We start from the raw sequence: 24,973 nt of genomic DNA on the forward strand, positions 1-24,973 counted from the left end.
TTATCATTTTTCCTCTGTGGTAGTTTACATATAACATAATGCAACTAACATGTCACGATTAATGCAAAATAAATAAATTACTAATATAGACATTTTTTTAGTAATTTGTATAATCGTGAAACGAATTGGACTTTCTAAAGGCAAATATTAAAGGAAACATGGAATTTATGCCAAATCTATCACAAATATTATTTATACTACTTATTTGCGCAGTTTGAAGCGAATCAAATTGATGAAGGTTTCTTTGTTACATGTTAATTTACATTTTAAAAGACATAACAGGCACGCTAATTAGTTTGCTCAAGATACTTTCGAGATACCAAGTTAGACGCGTTTCCATGAAATCATATCAATTTTACGATGATATTTTTCTATCAAGCATGCAATTATAACCGTATCGTTGATTGGTGCATACAATTATCCATGTACATTCGTCTTTCCGAGTACCGCGCTTCAATATTGCTAATTTCAAATTCGTACATTAATGTTCGTAAATGCTTGAAAATGCTATATAACTATATCAGCTTCTATTAAAAGCATTTTATAGTAAAATCTCTATAAATTTGTAATATTTTTTAGACAATTTGAATTCATTATATTATACATCATACATTCTAGTCATTTCTAATTAAGTTACTTTTGCGATGTTTAATTATATTTTATGTATATTCTTATAACTCTCTATGTTACGGCACGTACGATGGTCCGTGCGCCGTCTGAAGCTTTATACTATATACTGATCTACTACATACTATATACTATAAACTGAATCCTTTGACGTAATCTTAATAGCTTGAAGGAATCTCTAACCCTGTAAGTGTTTTCGGTTTATGGATGGTCCTTAGAACAATACTTAGGTTTATTGCGCACTCTTACAAATAACGGAGAAAGCGGGTAGTTATTTTTCCAATAAACAATGTCACCCACGAGCCACGTTGGTAGGAGGCTTCCTCCTCCTATCTTCGTTCATTAACGTTGGCTATAATCAATGGGCACCCTCACTTTCCTAACGAAAAGTGTGAACAACGAATCCGCGTTTTTCGTTCAGAAAGCACACCCACACTGAGATTTCCTCTCGTGGCGGCACACGAGAACGCAAATCTCACCACTCGAAACCAACTAGTGTCGGACGACGGCAGCGCAGTGGTTAGCGCCATAGAGTACAAACGTTCGGATCCCGGGTTCAAATCCCGGCACCTCGTACTTTTCCAAAGTCCGATGTTTCTTCCACGACATCTAAATAAGAAGGAAATACAGCAGTACTACACCCCGGCAAAGCGACATCTACAGCCAGCAGCCTACAATTATCACGGATATATGAAGGAAGACGGAGAAAAAGAAGAAAAAAAGTGTGTTTCGTCCAGAGCCTGCTAGTGGACTCATCAGTAAGGCTTACCTAGCAGGCTCATGCCTTAGACACAATGGAAGGAGGGGGAAACAAAGCTATGTACATGGCAGAGACATTGAAGACGGATTCCTCCCTCCCACGGCCGGACACTGTATCCAAGGCCGGTCGGATCTCCTACCCTCTCTTGCGACGTATCCCAGTGGAGCGGCCCCACTCTTAATCTAGTTTGGTGGGAAAGGTTCGCGTACACACCGTGTGTAAGAACTATTAAAAACCACATAGTGTATCGCGACTACCTTTCTACTACTTAACCCAAGTCCTATATTATCAGTCTTAGGTCCGAGGCGGTTCCTGTCACGTAAAGTTGGTACTTGGGTGGTAGTAAGAAGGCTGAGTCGTAACCCAACTACTTATTTTCCTTTATAAAACTTTATTATAAACACTTACAAAATAACACCGAACCGGAGAATAGGGGTTGTATGAGTACAGCAACTAGAAGAGGAACAAGAACTGCCCGAGCTGGGTGAAGTCTCGGTTTATATACGTTTTGGTTTTAGGATGTTGAGGGGCTAGGTGTAGGTTATGATGTAGAAAAGTGTCCGAAGGTCGGGGGTCCATATCCTATCTCTGATGTGGACGGAGGTGCGTCACAGCCTTGGTGTATGCTATGATGATAAGGTGGTGATGTGTCCAAAAGTGTCCGAAGGTCGGGTGTCGATGTATTATCACTGATGTAGGTTGAGATGTGATTGATGTCACATACCCCCCTCTTTAGATTGATTTTGGTCCTCCAAAATCTTGGTGTTTCCTCAGTATGGAGCGATGGAATTGGACTCTGACTGGTTCGACTTGTACTTGTTCTTCCTCGTCGTGGTATATGCTTTTGCTATTTCAACCTGTGAAGGTTGTTGGCTGGTTAAATTTCGACTACGATTAATAGGGATAGTTTGCTAAGTTTGACGAAATGCCGCAGTATCACGTGTTGAATCTTTTGTAGACTTTCTAACAGCCTGTGATATAGAATGAGTTAGTGGTCTTTGAGTAATGGTTTTATACTATCTTGTTGTTTCTTTATAGTTTGATTGTTATCCAGTTGTTCCTTTGATACTTGCATTTCTTTGTTTTGTTTAGCAACTTCTAAAGCCTTTTCAGCATCTACAACTGGTTCTTTTTCCATGCATGTAATTTCTTCTTCAACCAGTACAACTGTGCTTTCCTCTATAGTTCGTGTTTTTGTGTCATTTAGTAAACTTTTCAATTCAATTTCCACAGTATTTGGAGCTTTAGATACCGACTGACTGTCATCTTCTGCATTTTCAATGCCCCAATCATCAAAGATATCCTGAATGACACTTCTTTTGTTAGTTATGCGCACTTTATCTGCTTCACTTATAGATTTATTCCTTCCTTCTGTATTAGCAACATGTATAAGTACGACAATTTTATTATGAATAATTTTCTTTTCTACATTAATTTTATGTGAACTATCAAAAGATCAATCTTGCCATTTCCATTTGTTGTTTCTTGTTATTCTTTTCTTTAATATCAATGTCATCTGCAGTTTCTAGATCACTAATTACTCCTGAGGTAATAGGAGTTATAGAATCGTTTCTTGTCTTTGTATGATTTAATATGTCATAATTGTATTTCTGGCTACAATTTTCAGAAACTTCTTGAGCCACAATTTCTGTTGAAATTACTTCTATAATTGTTCCATCACTTTCTCGTGCTTAACCTATCGAATTAAATTCTTCATTTACAATTTCAGCGTTCTTCATTCCTTTTTGTTCTGCAGAAACATTTTTTTTTCTTCATTGGAATTTACAACAGCATCCTTTTCATGTACAGTTAAAACAATATTTTTTCCGTACTTTCATTCATATCATTAATATATAGTAGTTTCTACAGTCAGTACCATTACTTCTGAACTACTATCAACTAGTTTAGACAAATCTGTGTCTGTATCCGTGAGATGCAATGTTTGGGCTTTATCATCAAAAGTTTCACCAAGTGTTTTAATTAATGCTTGACACTGAGCATTAGTAACACTAACTGTATCTATATTTAACACTGTACAAACGTTGTGTTTCTCAATGTTTTGTTCACCCTCATTTGTATTAAATATTTCAACATCGTTCGTACTTTCTTTATCTAAAGATGTGTCACCTGCATATCTTGAATGATCTCCAATCTCAGTTGTATTCTCTGCTTGCTCTTCTTGAAATTTCTCATCTTTTTTTTTTTATATTGATCATCAATTTGTGGGTCCTTATTTATTATTTCTTGTTCTACTTCATTAATCGCAGCGTTCTTTATGCTCTCTGTCTCACTACTTTCCTTACTTTAAAAATTTTTTTTTGTTTTTATTTAAATCTGTTACATCACATTTATTTACTACTAAACCATCTTGAATTGTATTATCTGTACATTCCTGTGACTTATTTTTTTTTTTTTTGATTTTCTGGAATATCATGCACATTCTTTATAATATCAGTCGTTGATTCTGATATTAATGAAGAAGATACATCTACTTTTATCGATGATTCTACTTTATTAATGTCACTGTGCACTTCATCTAGTTGTTCCATAGTAAAACATCAAGATTGTTACAATTACTTAAGAAGTCATGGATTGTTATTTAAATATTTACTGCACTTTTCCATCAATGTAACCCTTTATGGCAGTTTGACATTCTACAGAACACCAATGCTGTATCAGTTTATATTTTTCTTCATCATGAAGTTTTATTATATCACCTAATTCTTCCTGATGTTTTTTTTTCTTTTTTTTCAATTTTCAAATAAGAGTGTGTTTTCTATGTGAATCTTTTAATTCTTGGTTCGCCTCGAGTAAGCGATTATTAACATCTTTGGAAAGTTTTTGGACGTTTTCCAGTTCTTTTCTAAGAAAATTATTTTGTTCGTTCATATCTTTTACTTTACCTTCAATTTCTACCCTACGCAATATTTCAAATTTATTTTCATTGACAAGGATCATTTTTCTTATTTTTCAAAATCCAGTTTCAATTTATTAGTTTCTTCTTCATATTTATATCCAAAATCACACACTTTTTTATATTCACCCTTTAGTTCGTCTAGTTCACATTGAAGGGCAGATTATTTGTCCTTGTGGTTCAAGAACTACATTTTTTCTCTTTTGCATCTTTAGCTCCAGCTTCACGTTCCTCCATTGAATTACTAAAAAATGAATTAAGTTTGGCCTTTTTTTTTGTTCCAGCAAGTCAACTTCATATTCGTGACTTATGTTATTTCTTCTAATTTTATTGTTAGTTCTTCAATTTGTATTCCAAAAAATTGAACTCTTTTTACGTGCGTGTGTGTGTTTTTTTTTTTTTGTAACTCGTCGAGTTGCAATTCTAATTTTTGCACTTCCTCCTTCATGTCCTCTGTGTGCTTCTCGAACTCTTGTGTCGTCCTGTCTTTGTCGGAACATTCTACTTGAAGATCAGCGAGTTGATGCTCGGGATCGTAATTCAATTTTTGGTCGTTAGCAGTAATAAGCTCGCGTAACTTCACTTTTGAACTTGATCTTGTTTGGTCTTGATTGTGTTTTCGTGGTGCTTGTGGTGTTCTAAAAGTAATCGTCACGTTGCTTGCATTTTTAGTGCACATTAATACACTGCACTCTGCACAGGCAATGCTTTTGTCGTCATGAAATCTCTCTAACTTTTCAGTAACAAAACCTTTTATTTTATTATTTAATTTTGGATCATGCGCCCCTGGTGGAGATACATTATGTGTTCTTTTTACCTTTATTATGCACACGTTTTCCTTTTGCTCTCAATTTTTCGATCATCTTGTGCTGTTCTATATATTGTGTTCTTATGTTCTTCGCATATAAATCCTGTCGATTGACTTTATCTTTCAGTTGAGGTACATGTTTAATTCTTTACCTGTGATTATGATGAACAACCTCAGCGTATTTCCTTTCTCTCTCTCTCTTTTTTTTTTTATGGATTTCTTGATAATCTTTTAGAAGTTGCTCGTTATATTTGGAAAGCTTTCTCACTTCGTCTTCAGCTGTTTCCTAACGGGATTTTTCTTCTTCAAGTTTTTCTGTAATCATTTTTTCTAAACTTCTCCATTTATTCTGTTCTTCTTCGAGTAATTCATTACGTTTCGGTATCTGGCTATCTTTTCCTTTAAAACATTTAATTTTATCAGAGAGTTCTCCTATTTTCAAACTTGCTTCATTTAAGGTAACTTTATGAATTTCCGATTGATGCTTTAACATTTGATGTAAGTCTTCTATTGCTGTTTCACGTTCTTTCAACTGTTCATTAAATTCGTTGTTTAGCATATCCACTCGAGAAATTTCGAGTTCTCGAGCATCGTTTCTTCTTTTAGAAATTTGGCTTATTTTTTCTCGCCTGCTGCTACATGTTGCTGTCATTTTATCAACTTCTTTCTTCTTTTTTTTCTTTTTTTTTTTTTTGAACTTAAAATCTTGATTTAAAGTTTGTGTTTCACTATATGATTTATTATTATTAACTAGTTCAACATTATTTTCAGTAGATTTTTTTTCGCGTGATTTTTATACTTATTTAAATAGTTTAACATGAGCAAATGCATCGTACGTCAGATATACCATTTTTAATAAATTGTCGCCTTTACAACTCGAGTTACCTCTGAACGAGTCGCATGATTGATCAATAAGCCATGAGTAATTATGCAAACTCAGTTTTTTCATCTATTTATTTGAATATTATAACAAAGACTTTACATTGAATATTTTATTAAAATTGTAAGTTTTTCATAAACGCTTCAAAATCCACAGTCTATTGATCAACTCCTCTATCCTTTCTCTTTCTCCTCACTAAAATAGATAAATTCCTAATGTAGTTTGTGGATAATATTTTTTTTTTTCTAAAGGAAATCACATTTATCATCTGATATATTTTTTGAAATAATTTCTGTCTGTACATTTTCTTCTTTTTCCTTACTCCTCTTTCTCTTTCTAATGAATTCTTTTTATTCCGTAAAATAGTTTTTGTATATTCAATTTTGTTAAGTGCAATCCTTATTTCTGATAACTTACTTTTATTAGATAATTCTTGTGAATCTTCTACTACATCTTCCATATCATTTTGAGTGCGGCTTCTACCTTCAGTAAATTTAATATCTTGAACCGTATCATTAATTTCAATAGCTCTTTCGGTATCAAGTAAATCGCACTTATTATTTAATATACCTTTTGAATTGACTTCTGTCTCTGCAGTTTCTTCTTTTGTATCTTCTTCGAGTTTTCTTTGTTCTTTTAATCCACCCTTCTCATTTTGTAGGATCTTCCTTGTATGTTCATCTTTTTTAACTTCGACTTTATCCAATCTCCTAGGTCTGCCTCTATGTTTCGCTTCATCAGTTGCTATTACACCCGTTACTGCATTATCATTTTCTACAGATTTATACCTATCGCTGTCACTAGCTCTGTTCGTTAGAAGAACTTCCCTTCGTTGACGAGTATCAGTTGTTTCGTTTTCACTATCTGAAATTGATTTTTGTTTAACACCTCTTTTTTCTTCTTTGGCATATTTATTTTCTACATTTTCCGATGCCTTTTGTTTATTAATTATTTCACACTTGTCTTCGATTAATTTCGTCTTTAAAGCGCTTCGCAAAATTTTATTTGTGTTTGATTGTCTGGTTTGATTATAAACAATTTCTTCAAATTTTGGCGAAGTAGCAGGCTTTGCAGCAACATTATAACGACTGCTCCGTTTACTACTATCTAACATAGATGGAGATGGATTCTTGTCATCTTTAATCTCTAAAGACTTCTCTTGTGTATTAGCATCTAAATTTCTCGACATAAGATCTGCTGAAGTTTTTGATTCTGTAGTGTCACACGCATTTTTCGCTGTCATCATTTGGTCTTCTTCTATAAGCAAATGTTCATTATTGTAAGCATTATCTCTTGCTTTTTGTATGGATTCTAATGATATATTTTGTTCAACGTTGTCTATTGATTTTGTATCATTTTCAGCAGTTGATTTACTAACTGCTTCTAATTCCTTCGTTTCAATTTGGTTTTCTTTATTTGTATCGCCGTCCAAAATATTTCTCATTGAAATATTATCCTTCTTGTTATGATCTTTTTCTGCTTCTCCTAAACTTTTACTTTTTTTGTCAAACCATTCTTGTAAATTTTGAGTATCTTGTGACGAAGATGGTGACAAATCATTATACAATACTGCAATATCTTCTTTCCTTCGTTTCACAGACTCTTTCTGGTATTCTGTTGAGCTATTGACATCAAACATTAAGTCTGTTTTAATGAAAATATAATCCTGTGAAGCGGTGTCAATTGATACTTTCTTTTCATAAGAATTTTCTACATTAGACTGCAATTCTTTTGAAAATTCTTTCAAAACCATTTCTTCATTTCCTACAGTAACGTCTGTTTTCTCCAAGCTTTTGTTCAAATTATGAGAAACTAAACTACCCTGATAACTCCGACTAGTCGCTGCTTTTATAGTCTCCTTTAACAGTTTTCTTAACTTGATTTCGTTCTGCTTCTGCATAGCGTCTAGTATGGCCCGAATACTTGGATCTACAGCAGTAGCCATAGGGCTAACAGAAGATGTGTCTTCTGATTTTTTGCTCATAGTGGTTATTCTACTGTTGTTGGAGTCTGTACTAGCGAAGCTATTGCGACGAGTACGATAATATTTAAAAGAATCCAGTTCTTTACCTGAATATTCCTCTTTTCGTGACCAGTTTCAGTTTTGGTGATGACCGTAATCCGCTTTCCGTAGAAGTCGTTTTCACGCAAAGTGAGCTGATCTGCAGAGGTCCGCTGATCCCTCAATCTTCAATGATGCACGTATGCCGAAATGCGTAATTTCGTTTTCTTGAAGTTGATGGATCCTGGCACGGATCGCCAAAATGTCACGTAAAGTTGGTACTTGGGTTGCGAGAGAAAAGAAAGCTGAGTCGTAGCCCAACTATTAATTCTCTTTTATCGAACTTTATTATGACTTTGGCACTTACAGTAGAATAACGTTGAACAGAGAAAGGGGTGTTGTACAAGAACAGCAACTAGAACGAGAACTCCCCGGGCTGGATGAAGTCTCGGCTTATATACACCCTGGCTTGGGGATGTTGGGGGGTTTGGTGTGGATTCCAAGGAGTCCGAAAGTCGGGGTTGGGGCCTTATCTCTGATGGGGATTGGCGTCCGACAGTCGGGAGTCGATGTCTTTTCTCTGAGAGGTAATTGGTGTCACACGGTCAACGGGACGAACTCTCCATCTAACAAAGGCATTAAGTAATCCTATAGCTCTCCTTAAAAGAAAGATTTGTAGCGGCACATGGCAGTAAACATTCCAACGGTTTCTGTCCCGTAGCTCGCCACACGCAGATCCTATTCTCCGGGCAGGATGTTTACCAGATGTCGACGCGTCTCCACAGTACGTGATCGGCTAGCCCGAGGACCGTCATAAACACTAATATCTAGTTACCTAAAATCCTTCAACAGATACACAGTCTTTGTCCCAGTTACGGGAAGACAGGAGAGACCTATTTTTCCACGAACGACGTCTCCCACTAGCAACCCTCCCTCAAGGGCGGCTAGCATCCTTTTCTAACTACCGATATGGAGATTGGCCAATTAGCAGCAACGTCAATTTCCCTTACTTTCCGAACGTAGGATGTCCCCGACGAATCCGATGATCTCGTGTCCTTAGACACACCCCGTCATATTTTTCCTCTGGGGTATCACCGGGTCGGAAAGTCTCTCTCTCTTGCGGTCTCATCGACAAAAAAGGATTAACTCCTTACGGTCAGCGAATATTAACACAGAATCCGACTTAGATTTTTTGCGAGTGCGTACGACTACCGTCCTGTTGTGCGCGGATTCGTTATTGAACCTAGGACCATTGTCATTAGTTTCTCGAATATCTAATAACCACGGTTACTTGTCCGGTTCTATGGTAATCGTATTTGCACTAGTCAATGTCTTCTCTATTGCATAACGAAAACGTGTAACCCAAACGAAGATTCGTTTCACGCCCCTAACCCTAATTCTAATGTAAACCCGACGTATATATATATAAATAAATAATTATAAATTAATATTACCTATTATTAATAATAATTTAATTATATATCTCAAGATAATAAAATATTTATAATTTATATTAATTTTTATATATAAATATTTAATTATATATAATACATTTTTTTCAATTTAAAGTTAAAATATTTATATTTATATTTTAATTTTTTTATAAAATTAAATATATGTATATAGATTTTAAAATTAATATATTTAAAATTAATAATTATGTATTAATATATACTTATATACAAGATAATTCAATTTTTATCAATTTTATTAAAAAATTTTATTTTATTACGTTAAATATTTATAAATTATTTTAATTTAATTATCTAATTAAATTATTATTAATTAATTATAATATCAATATTTATAATAGTATTGTTAATTTTTTATTTTTATATTTTAAAATATATATATAATGTACGTATCCATCATGTATTTCCAATGTACGTACAGCAGATACTTACAGGAAAAACCAACGAGACTAATAATAAAATCAATGAATTAGAAAAAAAGAGCTATAGATAAATATCTTATAATATACCGTGGCATAATCTGCAATTTATTATAAAATAATTGATCCGAGCAGTATCAATTATAAAAGAAGATGGCTGAATATGATAGACACTGTCGAATACTAATCAAATATAATCATTTAGTTAATCTTTAAGATTTAAGTTAAGATACATCTTTGAGGAATCAATAAGTGTTTCGCTAATAGCCTAATAGATCTCTTGATAGATCAAACGAAGAAATACCTAACCGCGATTACAGCCAATTGGTACATATTATTCGATACATAATTAATATTTGTATCACGTACAGCGATGCAAGTGGTATTGAAGAAAATAGCCATTTTATGTTACAACTATAACGAGTAAATTTACTCGTTTAACTTGAGAGGAATTAAAAAGGTACCTGACTTTTAAATAAGCATTAAATAAGAAATTTAAATATCGCAGACGGTGATGTAGGTGTTATTCAAGAAAAGAGAACATTTTATTTTGTAATTAGCACGAGTAAATGAACGAATATCGATAATATAATATAAGGATTAATATGAATTTTATCTGGCTGATTATTTAAATACCATAACATATTTCACAGTAACGTCATCGACTGCCGTTAGGCTCTTTTCCCTTTTTGTTCAAACTAATTGATAGTCGAAAACTAGTATCAAGGAGGTGTGAATTTAGTCTTAGTTTGTAGAAACTATTAAAATGATAAAAATGGATACCGTATTAAATCGTCGAAGGCGCCAATTTACGATAAAAATTAAGAAATTGTTCAATTTGATTTTGTTATAATGGAAAACCCGTCCTTTGCTATGTCAAGAGATCGTTAACGTTTGATTGACATCTCGACACCTTGTCAAGATATATAAGGAACGCGGAAGTCGCGCGCGAGCTCTTTCGTCCCTGAAATTCCGGACAGTGAACATCCAAGAAGAATTCAAATATAAGGTAAATAAAAAAAATATCAAATAACAATATTGTAACCAGTAATTTATAACGTCTAAGCCATTAATTTACAATACTTGAGAAATTAATTTATAATATTTAAGCTATTAATTTATAACATTTAAGCCATTAATATATAACATATAAGCAATTAATTTATAACGTCTAAACTATTAATTTATAACATTTGTTGAGATATGTATAATTTTCTGTGTTGGACTGGGTTAAGTGTGTAGTAGAGATACTTGTATGTGAATATCAGCGTGTGGATGTATGTGTGTGCGCGGCGTCTCGAAAACAGATGAATGTAAACTGTTCAGTCGGTTAACAGTCGGGTATAGAAGAAAGTGCTGAGACGCGTGCAAGTGTGTATCGATGAATATATAAGAAATCGTCCATGAAATAAATATATTACTATTTTAAAATTAATCCTCAGTATAAATTTAGTGTTCTTATAACATTATTTCGACTTCAAAGATCCACAATTCTCAACAACATTTGTGCTATTAATTTATAACATTTAAGTTATTAATTTACAACATCTAAGCCATTAATTTACAACATTTGAACTGTTATTTTATACATTTAAGTCATTAATTTATAACATTTAGGCTATTAATTTACAACATCTTAGCCATTAATTTACAATATTTGAACTATTATTTTATACATTTAAGCCATTAATTTATAACATTTAAACTATTAATTTATAACATTTAAGCCATTAATTTATAACATTTAAGCTATTAATTTTCAACATCTAAGCCAATAATGTACAACATTTAAACTGTTATTGTATACATTTAAACTATTAATTTATAACATTTAAGCTATTCATTTATACCTTCTAAGCCATTAATTTATAACATTTAAGCCATTAATCTAAAACAATTACATCATTAATTCTTAACAGTTATACCAATAATTTATAACAACATTTTCCCATTAATTCAATGTAATTATGCTCTTAATTTATAACAGTTGTACCCTTAATCGGAAGTAACTCTACATTCATTGATTTTAATCAATACCATAAATTCGTAGTAAGTGAATTAAAGATTTATTTTGCTTTATTTTATTAACGAAATCTATCAAGTCTTTGAAGTGCTATTTCATTTCCATATAGCATTATATTTTAACTCTGAATACAGTATTCAATTTCCAATTTCACTATTTCGTATAAAATCTGTGGTAACACAGAGTGTCGATATATGGTATAACGTTATAACGTATTACTTTACATGATATAACTTTATAACGTATTACGTTATATGGTATGACGTTATAACGTATTACGTTATATGGTATGACGTTATAACGTATTACGTTATATTTTCTAACGTTATAACGTAATACGTTGTATGCTATGACGTTATAACGTATAACGTTATATGCTATAACTTTATAACGTAATACGTTATATGGTATGACGTTATAACGTATTACGTTGTATGGTATGACGTTATAACGTATTACGTTATATGGGATGACGTTATAACGTATTACGTTATATGGTATGACGTTATAACGTATTACGTTATATGTTATAACGTTATAACGTATTACGTTATATGTTATAACGTTATAACGTAATACGTTATATGGTATGACGGTATAACGTATTATGTTATATGGTATGACGTTATAACTTATTACGTTATATGGGATGACGTTATAACGTATTACGTTATATGGGACGACCTGTTTCTGTCTGGAGATTGATTCCTAATACAACGTGTGTCTCAGTATATCAGCATCTCTAAAATACAATTCTATGTGATTTCTAGGGAGAACAATACAACCGATCCACACCTTCGTCAGGCAAAACGTTTATCCCGTGACCGTGGCTACGTTCGGCGACCAGTTGTCACCTCGAACCCACTTTCGCTTTCACAAATGTCAAACAATTACAAATGACAATTGCTTAATTACAGTTATGATAAAATCTAGGCTAAAGCATTAGAAGGCTTCCTCAAAATTGCAAAGGGAAGGCTCCGGTTTTCCTTTCATCTCCGACATATATAATAACCTGTTAATAGCAGCGTTCTCTTCAAGTTAACTACCCTTATTATCCCAAAAGAAATAAGGGATTGAACGATTCGTGACGTCGATTAGTCAATCGTAACGGGAATTTACGCCTCCCGTTGGCGCACTTCCTCGAGATCGCGTCTCCCTACGAACGTGCGAATTTACATATTTAACAATATATATATGGCGGGTTAATGTTGAAATTTTGGGTGTTTGGGCGTTAATTTTAGTTTCTTTACATTTTTTTCCTTTAGGAATACCTGCACTTTATCATTTATGGAAGTTTTGTTAACAGAAACGAAAAATTTAGAAAAGATATGTATAATCAAGTAATCTCAGGATAGCACACTTAGGCTGCAGATTTTTCTGTATGCAAAAGTAAGTCAAAGGAAGAGGATGAAGTTTTCTTGTATAAGGCTTTGTTTCTGCTTGAGCTAGCTTACAATGAAATACGTTCAGTGTGACAGAGTATCTACAACTATTTCAAACTTTAGTTTTAAATAAAAAAAGTTTACGCGCAAAAATAAGCTGGAAAAATGAAAAATGTTTTTTTTTCTTGTTTGACGTCTTATCCTGTCTGGCGGTATGGAATTATTCTGGAAAAGCCTGTATATGTACAGAGTATATAAAAAATACACTTATTTGACCGGACCACCTTAATTCTACAACTCTAGATGATACAGTTTTACAAACGTCTACTCATCGCGAGGACCAACTTGCCAACTTTTCAAAATAAGCTATGAGTCGCAATTGAACCGTTTTCTGGAGAAATGACGTTGAAATTCCATTGGGTCTTACATCGAGATTATTCGCAACAAGTTTATATTTCGCAGTCAGGTAGAAAGTAAGCAATGTGACATTAACGAGAAAACAACAAGTTTTCGTTAGCAGGTGGGATAGCCCGTGATAAACAGAATGGAGCAATCAGTGTGATTTCACATTATTACAGAATTATCTACTGCGTGAAAAAAGACTTTCAAACAAAGATTCTGATTTTATTAGCTTTCTTTTAGAATAAATAGAAAATAAAATTTGTAAATAACAATTAATCTCATTATTTTAAATAATATATTTAAACTTGTTGAAATTGCAAATAATTTATTTCTGTCTTTTAACATTTAAACAATTATTTAAATGAAAATTTATTTAATAGTGCCCAGTATTGCGCGCAACACATTTTTGGAACAACGAACAATTCGATAGTCGGTAATAGAGATAGATGGCAAAATAATTGGATTTATTGATAAAATGAGGATTAAATTGATTAAAAAAAGTAAATTGATTAAAATGTATACAAATCCTACATATACAAGAATAATATCTTGCACATCATGGTATCCAAATATACTTTCCCAGTAAAGTTCCATTTGATCCTCGTGCTAAGTAGCATACGGTGCCAGCAAACGTCAATTTTTACAAAATTTTGCATGAATCAATAGATCCAGAGGCTCCGATCCTCCGAAATCACGCTAGTGGACACTTATACGCCCTGACACTTTTTATACATGCTGTACATAAAAATATATGTATCGAACTGTTGTTATTTCTATACTCAGAGGTAAGATCAGAGTAGTTATTATTTTATTGAATGGATAAATCTATTACACCGTTCTGAGCCAAAAAAAGGCTTTATTGCACACGCTTACAAAAACTAGGGATAAAAACAAAAAAGCATCTTAAGCCTATCGATTAAATCTATCGATTGTAACTAGCATCATCCTCTAGTTACTATTTCTTATCACTAACGCATCTGCATATGGATGGCGAGCACGAACTCACGTTGTCATTTTCAACAGAAACTTTGATACAAAGTACGCAGATTTGTGTATAAATACATTACGGTTGAAAAATTGTTGAATATTTACTACTGTGTATCTGTTATACTTGATCGTTAACACCTGTTTTTTTCGCCTGCCTAACTTACTATCCTCAAAACATTATCAGATTATACATTTTGTTCGGCTGATAAAATGGAATTTCTTGGAATTTAGAGCTCCCTTTACATTCACTTGTTATTGTACGAGTATTTTGCTCGTTCACCAGTCGTTCACTCATTTTATTTTGCAATCGTGACAATTTGATGCTGCTTCTCCACTCTGTATAACGTGTTACCTACAAACACCAATATGTATATAATCTGATGCATTAATTACTATACGATACAACATGAGGACGTTAATACACGCAAAACGAAATAGATAAACAGTATCTGCTAAAATTATAGCTATAATATATAATATAATATATAATATAATATAATATAGTATATTTTTGTTATAGTCGACTTCTCCAAAAGTCAAAAGCTTGTCTTGTTATTGGCACGTACCGTAAACACTCGATTAATTGCGTATTTCTTAAAGCTATATTTCCCCTCTTTACAACTTTTTTACGAGATTAGTTTGAAATCAGCCCAATTGATAAACCATTTCAATTTTCAATCTCCTATATTCAAAATTTATTATAATCAATTCTATTTTATTTTTTGCTATCAAAGGAACATAAATTGGAAGTTGAAACAAAAAACATGGGTTCTAATTAAATATTACTATCTGCTTCTATTCTTAATCGTTACGAATTATTTATACATTATTACCAATTATCAATTTTTTATTATACATTACTCGTTGCATTCACCCTATTACCCCTACACTTCCGTATCATCAACCATATTGCTATCTTCGAATAATTTTCCTCAAACGCAAAATCTCCCACGTACCTAACCTTTTAATTTCAAAGCTAATTAATTCACGGACATCTTCGATCTTTAACAAGCGTGTATCCTACCAATGATTAGCAGCTACTCTTCATTAATTCATTAATTCATTGATTCAATCTGTAACGTTTCGAGTATGTACATCGCATGTCGTATCATTGTATCGGTATTGTATCTGTTGATTCGAAAGATAGCTGGTTACTCAGGTGGCTAAATTGATCTCGCCATAGACGAAACTTATTTGTGTATCCATCTATGTATATATAAAAGATATACACAAGCAAACAGATAAGGCAATCGAGAATCAATGGATTCAATAGCCGGTAAATATTTACAAAAAAAGGAGATACCGCCGATTAAATATCTTGTTAATGTTAGCAATTTGAGTAAGTCTTATTCGAGGATTGCCGTTCATTAAAAAGTTAATATCAAAAAAAATTCAATGAGTCATTTGCATTTAAGAGAGTGTACTTAGTCAGATTCTTAGTAAACACTTATCCAACAGCCGATCGTTTAGTCATTTTCGATTCGATTATTCGTGTTCGTTTTTTCGTGTTCGATAACGTTTTGCAGAAGAAGATTCGATTCAATGTTTGTAATATGTCGTGTATACAATTTTAATAATTACATTCGATAATTGCACAAAAATCGGGACTGAAACGTTACAATTATGGAGACGTAGGAACGACTCTATTCCTCAAAATTGACAACGCGAATGAAAGAGAAAGAGAGCCTCGTTAAAGGCTGGCGATAAGTTGAAAGATTCTTATTTGCGATTTTTGATCAATGAAATTTTTGCTAATATGTTTCTTGCGTTTTACTGGTTAAAATGACACCAAACACGATAAAATTTGGAACATATTTGTTTACTTAATAATTGATAATTAAATATTATTCATATTATATCATGTTTTATCTTATTTTAGTCGGGGAAATCCTACAAATGCGTTAGTGGAAATTTAATTTTAAAAAGCCTAAAATAAGGCAATTTTCAGTTTTGAATGGTTACTCGGATACATTGTCTTAGCGATAACTGATAATATTGTATCATGTTACACTGCTCGATCGCAATGGACCGCCAAACTTCCGCGATACCTCAGGGAAATCTGCCCTTCTCAAAGTGAATACGACGGCTGTGTAACTACGTAGAGGACATTTTCGTGCAATTATCGAATGTTTGTACTAACCGTTTAATTTTTGTTCCAAAATTCTTATTCTTTATATTAGATGAATAATTCAAATATCCCACTGTGAAGTACCTGTGTTATTATTGATTGGTGTTTTATAATTATATTAAACAACGAATACTGAATAACGAAGTATTTTTCGGTTAAGGATTTCTTTCGTTATTCATAATTAATAATTATTGTATATAGCAATTTCGACAAAGTAACGAAGATGTAGAGTCGAATTCGAGTACGATAAGTAGTCACAGAAAATTTATCTTTTCTCCAATTGATTGCGTCTCCTAGTTTAATGGTGTTTTATAAACGGGCCGCTTATCTTGAAAATGGTAAATCCATTTTCCTTTGTTTCGGAATATTGAAACATTACGTTCGATTGGACTATTTTACTACGTTTTATGACCTTGAGTGACCTTAAATGACCGCGATATTTAAATCCGTCTTCAAAAGAGCAACAATGGGACAAATAGGTATTCATAACTACACGGCTACACTTAAAAAAAAACGAAGCCTATTAAAGTGTTCTTTAAAACTCGTAAACGCGTCCATCTGAGAAAAACTTTTTCCATCGCGTAATAGCCTCCTCGAAACCAAACAACTTTTGTTTCAAACATTTCCCTGCGTCTCAAAAAATTGAAAGAATTATTCAGGTGGTTTGCTGTTGAAGACTCAGCCTGTATATCCCCAAAATTCCATGTAGTTCTGATTGTTAGGCAAACTGATATTGTAATCTAACACGAGTCAACCTCATCAAGGGGCGAGAGGGAGGGGGTGTCAATAGACTAAACACAGAAGTATTCGCCTCTATATGTACCTCTATTCGCTATTTTGAACATGAACAGAAAGATAACAGTACGGAGTGGGTGAGAAAAGCATTAAGAATTTTGATCCAGTATTTTTTAATCTCTTTATTGTGACATGAAAACTACGGAAAAAGTAATTTAAAAAAGCGACCAGATATCAATGACCTACGAAAAAGATAAAATTCATCCGGACAGAAAGAAGGAAGAAAACTATTTAACGTTTCATCAGAGAAAAATAATCGAGGAAAAGGCTTGGTTATTGATCTTGTGAAACAGGAACGTCATAAATGCTAGTATAGGTAATCTTGCAGAAATTGTTAAGAATCTTTATCGTAGTTTGGTATGAAAAATATCGAATAATTTGGATTTCGAATCACATACAAAATAAAATGCAGGGGAGAGTCGCACAGTACCTTGTGCTAGAGTTGGTAAAAATGAAAATTTACAAAGTGACTTTATAGCACAAATGGAACTTGATAAAAGTAGGAAAATTAATTTTATGAAATTCAATAATACGAATTGACGAATTGACAATGTGCAAGAATAGTAATGTCGGAATTTGTAGGAAACGAAAAATTGTCGTCCAGTACCGATCAATTATTTAATTATTTGATCTTTTGCTCTAAATGGTTAATAATGTTTTAAAAAGTCCTCTAGATGTCAGTATACATATTCTTATTCAAATTTGATTTTTATGTATATCGTATGGAAAATACTTAATATTTTCTTGATCTGCGCATTCGACGTGTGCCCAGACTTCACATTCGTCGTTTTTGAAACATTGGAAGCTTCAGTGACCTGTCTTTGGGCCATTTTATTTTTGAAGAGTAGCTTCGAAGCCCCATTCATGTTCTCCTCTGACCATTTCTCTCTTTTCTGTTTTGGACTTTCAAACATTTTTCTATGGGAAAAGGTAGAAGAAAAATTAAACGGACACCTTCTAATTTAGTCTCAGTTGCCAAAATATTGAACTTACAGGTAAAAGAAATTCGGTCTATGACTAAATCATCGGTATTGGACGACAAATACGTTGAACAAATACGTTTTAGATTATAATGTATATAATATACAAAGGAAATTATAAAAGTGGGGCAAATAACTGGTAATTACACTTAATAAATTAGATATAGTATACATTAAAAAACATTTTACTTACCTGAAAAACAACATGTCAACTCTAGAAAATAATTTTTAATTTTCGAAATATCAATGTATATGTTTGACATATCAGATCAATATGGCTCCGAAATATGTTACATGGAATTGTTCATTTTCATTTGTTTGTTCCAATAAAAGCGCTAATATCTGGTGAAAAATCCTATGTATTTAGAAATTAACAGAAATGTTAAGTGAGCTGTTATTTTGCCCGCATTGTATTTCTTACATGTAATGCCTGTTACACGTTTTATCTTTAAAATAGCAAACTCATTATTTACTCGAGATTTATTCCTAGCGCACGAATATTTTTCAATAGAGCGATGCAAAGTTTTACTGTATCTCGGACCATCACAAGTTAATCAAAATCTTGAGGATTCGATTTCACCTGCTCAAAGTGACTTTTGCAGGCAAAAGAAATTGTTCCTCGGATACTTTAATATTTTTTACTAAATTTCATCAAAAATAGAATTTTATTTGCTAATAGAAGATAACTATGTTTTGGTACCGCCGCTTCGAGCTTTTTACAATCCACTAGCGATAAAAAGTTCGCGTACAAGGTAACTAGCGGGCAAAAGAACGGTATAAAGCATAGAGTATAGAGTATATTAGCGTATCTCGCTTAGCGTAGCTAAGCATAGAGTATCTCGCGAATTATTACACAACAGTGATAATAAGGCAAATCTAATAAAATTTACTTCTCATTAAAAAGTCGTACCAAAACAATTATTTATTAATTGGTTTATTTATTAATTCTTAAGAAGATACATATAAATAAGAAAAAATGGTAAAATTTGATTAGTATAATAAAAGTAATATATGCCTATGATCATTCTAAAGTATAAAAAGTGAAATAGTCTTACGTTCATTGGTATATTTTAAGAACACATACATCTTTTAACGATAGTTGCAATGTAACATCATTTTTATATTACACGCAAGGTATGGCAAGTATTCCTGCTCTAAGGCACAATTTGAAATCAGCAACATTCAGTTTAACAAATTATAACTTCTATTCGTTTTCCATCATGGAATAACGCGGTGGTGTCTTCCATATTGCACTGGACGTGCGTTGTAATCTACTCCTATCTATATTTTCAAACATTTCAGTTAAATCTGGTGTGCACATTCTTCTATCAAAGAATTTATAGACTGCTTTCTTCGGAATTTATCGTTGCATTGCAAGTTCATTTTCGCGTATGTACGCTAAAATTGATAAAAATTCGAGTACTCCATGCATTATAATGTTTATTAACTCATTAAGTAAAACAACACTTACATTGCGCCTAATGTGGAATTGTACGCCTTGGTCTGGCTTCATCGTCCGATGTGTCGTCGTCAGGTTTACTGTGCAAAACAGAAGTGGACTTTACTGTTTGGAGCTATATTTTGGATAAAATATCGAATGAATAATAGCTTGTGTTTTTATAACAGAAGAATACTTTGATACTGTTTGTAATGTTACCTGCGATGTCATCATCTCAGTCTCCTTCTTTTGTTTCGCTAATAAGATTTTTTTAGCTTTTTCGACAGATCGCCGTGCCAGTTTTTGAACAACGGCTTTTTCTGAAATTTGTTTTTTTTTCAAAGATCCTTTTTTCTATGTAATTTTAGAATTGCCCGTTCAAAGGCCTCGATTCTCCTTCTTACGGGCACATTGGCGTCTGCATCGAATAGCAAATTCGATGCATACGCATTTTCCTTAATTTCATTTTGAATGTCCTGTTTCGTCATGTTTCTATTAGACATTTCCCTTTCACGGGATGGCTCATCTTCTGCGAATAATTCTTCGAACTCGGTGAGTCCAATCGCCTGATTCAGCTGCTGAACCTCCTCCTGCAGAGTTATTGGCGACCGTGATGTAAATTTAGGTTCATTATTTTTTCCTATACTACTAGCCAAGTTTTTATTAATTACTACCGTTTCGTTTGGTTTTATTGGTGATAAAGGTTCTACAATTGCGGTAGCGTCCATCATCTTCTGCGTATAAGTAGAATTGATGTCCATCGTGGAATTCATAAGAGGAGTAAATTTGTCAAGTGCATCCTCGCACATTGAAGGATCTTCAATATCATTTCTTGCTGATGGAATTACTGTAACATCAATAATATTAGAATATTTACCCTTCGTGTTTTCACTCCGTGAAAAAGTTCTCTTTATATTACTATCTCTTGTTGTCATTGAAGACTTTAATGGTTGTATTGCATCTTCTTTTGAAATTGTTTCGCTTAAAACATTCTTCTTTGTTTTACTATGTTTTGTAGGACCTTTTGTGTTTTTTTCATCTGAACTACTTTTAGCACTTTCCTTTTTTTCAGGTCGGCCTCCACGTATCCTCTAAAAATTTAGAATATATTTAACAACGTTATAGTAGTGTTACGTCGCGTAACACTCTACCTAGCCGAGGCCACACACCGCAGGCAATATGGCAACCAGATGTCTTCGGATACTCGCAGCGTATCCTCCATAGTTTCAAGGACCTTCCATAAATCGCATAGATTTCCTAGAAAAGGTCCTTCAAACAAAACAAACATCTGTTTCCGAAGAATTTCAAAAGACTATTGTCTACCACGGCGAAAAAGGGAAAGTTAATTTCTCTCACGTACGCTGCAACTTTCCTCCCACTAACCACTTTCCCTCGAGGGCGGTTAAGACCCTTCGTTTAACCAATTAAAAACGAAGCCTATTACCTCACTCTCCTAAATAACATCGGCACCAACAAATCCGATGGTCCCGTGCGCTAGACACACCCATCCTTAGCTTTCCTCCGTCATAGCATCGTCTCAAGAAAGTACTGATTTTACATCCTTCGAACGGTCAACATCCTTCGAGCGGGTATACACACCCGCAGATCAGTCACTCACTCATCTCGTACATACGCACCAGTGTAACTATCCTCGTTATAAGTTGTGGAATAAACGGTGAAATATAACTTACTACTGTGTCACATTCATTCAACCACCTCTGTTATCTTAACCGAAACAGGGGAACGACTACTTCGCGGCGTCGATTCACCGAATCGTAGCGAGAATTTACGCCTCTCGCTGACGCGTTTTCCTCGCGACCGCGTCTCTCCGCGAACGGTCGTAACAAGTAGTATTTATATACACAATGTACATACAATTGTATAAGCAATTAGATTTTGACGTATTAATTAACCGATATCAAACATTATTGGGTACTACATATAAGGGTTAGTATTGATTAGTAACATAAGATAAGATTAGTAACATAAGATTAAAAGTATTAAATTTCATCATAATATGACACAAACATTTACATTACTGTCATCATCAAGAGATAGCCTTCGTAATTTTGTAACAAGTGACGTTGACTGCTGCTTTTTAATATTAATTGCAGCTTTTATTGCAGCCTTTCTTTTTGTTCGGTCAATTGTTGTTTCCAGCACATCCCCAGTTTTTACATCTTTATTTTCTGTTTTATCATGTACTGCTGAATCTGTTACTGTATTATCAGTATTGATAATATCATTTTCTGGGATAGTCTCTTTATGGCGACAACCTTTTTCCTTCAAAACTTTCGGCCTCTTTGTAGTTGAAGGGCCAGGGACTGATTTGGTAATCATTTCATTAATCTCCTTCTTTGATCCAGTATCCATATTTAAAATCTACGAATAAATGATATGTATTTAATATATACATTAAACTATACTTTTTAATAATACATACCATAATTTAATATTATGGTTGAAATTATGACGTATATAGCAATTAATACATACACATGTGTTTAGTTCTATTAACTTAAAAGCACATGTAAATTAAAAAAAAAATACATATATATGAAACAATAATAAAATAATGAAGTAACATTGAGAATAGAATCTAGTTTAATTACACATATATACCCTTTTAACAATTCCGTTCTTATAAATTTTATTAAATTTACAGTGAAGCTTACAATTACACTAATGCCAATGAATATTAACGTATGCGTTTATTATTACACTAAATAAAAATGAAAGTAATGCAATGAAAAATACAATACACTTTAATGGAAATAAAATAAGTAAATAGCAAAGTATTTATTAATATTATTATATAGCATTATATTATATTATTATAATATTTATTAATATTTACTTACGTTTTACGTTTGCACAAAAACTATAAAATTTTAAATATAAAGAGAGATTTATAACAGAGATAAAGCAAGTCACAGAAATTAGTGTCTTTCAACGGCAAAAATGTGTTAAAGGAAGTGAAACGATAATCTCCGTCTCGCGTCACAAGCGGAACTGTGCCAGTTTTGCTCCTTGAAAGTACACGCAGCGGTACATGAGCTAGAGAACATTTCAAATCATGTTGTTGTTTTTTTGCTTCGGAGTATCAAGATCGTTAGGACATACATAATATATTAATAAATAAACTCCGGGCAAAACAATGTCGCCGTTACGTTACCGTCGAACAAAGACGAATTTGAATTCTCCGACTCTCCCCCGACCTGTTTATACTATACCAGTTTAAACGGACGCAATCGTAAAGAGTTCACGAGAGTTATGGATCAGTATCTACGAGTATCTACTGTCTTTGCGAACATTATCTATAATTATTTATTTAATCATTTGAAAATATACTTGAAGGTTTCAACAACGAGCAATCTTGTCTAATAAATCTCACGATCAACCATCCTCTACACACAAGTCCTCTGAAAACATAATCCTCTAAAACATAATCCTCTACAAACATAATTATTAAATAAAAATCAGATATATCTTATTTAAATTACTATTAAATGCAATTTAATTATTATATTATTAACTAAGCAAATTTAATTTTAATTTAAAAAAAATATATATATATAATAAGCTAAAATTAAGCTTATAGGTTCATACCCTATCGATAAGTTTAAAAAATTTTTATATAATTAATATATTTAATATATATATATATATACATGATATAATTTTTAATTAAAATTTTATTAAATGTAAATATATTTAAATAAATTATATATATATATATAATTATATTATATATGTATTATTAATAAATATAACATTTATAATATATTAAAATATAATTTTAAAAATAAAAATTTTAATTTTACAAATTAAACATAATTAATATTTTATTAATCTAAATAAACTTATTTCAAATAATAATAATAATAATATGATAATTTAAATTATTTATTAAATAATTTTATTAAAATTATATTTATATACATATATATTAAATAAAAATAAATTTTATATCTATTATTAAATATAAATTATTCAAATTTTTATTAAAAAATCTTTTTAAAAATTTATTTTTAATTTATATAATTATTACTAATATTAAATAAATAACAATGTATGTCGCTCTTGTGTGAGTAAGTCTGTGTTCTAAAGCCTAGACCAAGCTAAAGCAAAAACTGGGTAGGTCGAGTTTGCCGCCAAGACACAAAAACGCGGGTGCTCGGCAAAAATAGAATAAGCCGATGAGTCACTGGTCAATAAAATAAACTCGATCATTACAAACGACAATTTTCCCTAACAATAAATAATGTCAATGTTTTGTGTGCATTTATTATACAATTACATTATTTATATAAATGTCTCTTATGGTGCACAATTACATATATTTGAATAATGTAGGAAATATTGCTCTTTTTATTTTTACATTCCAACTGTACGAACAGTTTTGTTTTCCACTATACATACATACATGTATCTTAAATGTTATACATACTTTGCATGTATCATATTTGATGTATGATGTGTTCATAAAGATCTTGTTAAGACAGCTTGTTAAAATTGTACTTACAAATCTAATTGTACTCTACAAAATTGTACATACAATCATATCTATTAATCATTCTTACAAATCCTCTAAAAACATAACGACTTTTCAGTTCAATTTGAATCGTTGCGTTCAACGCCATCAGGGTGTCCTGCATAACGCGGGCATCCGACTAGGTGCTGATACCACATACAAGAACAAGTCGAATATGTGAAATAAAGCTTTTTAGCTTAAGGTCCCGTTTTGAAAAAAATACAGTTTGAACATGTTCGGTTGGCAATTGGCTTAATACACGCGTATGATAAATTTTCAATTTTATTTTTCTCTCAAACAATGCGTTGTGTGAAAAAATTGTATTCCATATTTTTTTGTTATCTACTACTTAATTAAAAATTGATTGTAATAATAATTTATTGACGAATTATTTGAAATATGTTATCATGGTGTATATCCTG

The 24,973-nt window shown here is 32.3% G+C and overlaps 1 protein-coding gene and 1 pseudogene across 1 annotated transcript; both read right to left on the minus strand.

Moving 5' to 3' along the window:
* Positions 1–2,375: 2,375 nt before the first annotated feature.
* On the minus strand, positions 2,376–7,973 carry LOC117240106 (myosin-10-like). Its single transcript, XM_033505984.1, has 8 exons — positions 7,091–7,973; positions 6,407–6,853; positions 5,401–5,622; positions 4,678–5,087; positions 3,999–4,114; positions 3,264–3,522; positions 2,854–2,964; positions 2,376–2,690 (listed from the first exon to the last, which is right to left on the minus strand). Exons 1-8 carry the CDS (start codon positions 7,971–7,973, stop codon positions 2,376–2,378), a joined length of 2,763 nt encoding a protein of 920 aa, XP_033361875.1.
* Positions 7,974–19,766: 11,793 nt separating this feature from the next.
* LOC117240107 lies at positions 19,767–22,390 on the minus strand (annotated as a pseudogene).
* Between the last annotated feature and the right edge of the window lie 2,583 nt (positions 22,391–24,973).

The sequence above is a fragment of the Bombus vosnesenskii genome, unplaced genomic scaffold, assembly GCF_011952255.1.
Source record: "Bombus vosnesenskii isolate JDL3184/JDL3185 unplaced genomic scaffold, Bvos_JDL3184-5_v1.1 scf7180000014558, whole genome shotgun sequence".
Lineage (NCBI taxonomy): Eukaryota > Metazoa > Arthropoda > Insecta > Hymenoptera > Apidae > Bombus > Bombus vosnesenskii.

Coding starts and splice junctions, on each gene's coding strand:
- LOC117240106 (XM_033505984.1), bottom strand. CDS start 7,973: ATGAGCAAAAAATCAGAAGACACATCTTCTGTTAGCCCTATGGCTACT. Junction 5,088..5,400: donor ACTTGAAGAAGAAAAATCCC/GTTAGGAAACAG, acceptor TATCTCCACCAG/GGGCGCATGATCCAAAATTA. Junction 4,115..4,677: donor AAAAAAACACACACACGCAC/GTAAAAAGAGTT, acceptor AAAAAACATCAG/GAAGAATTAGGTGATATAAT.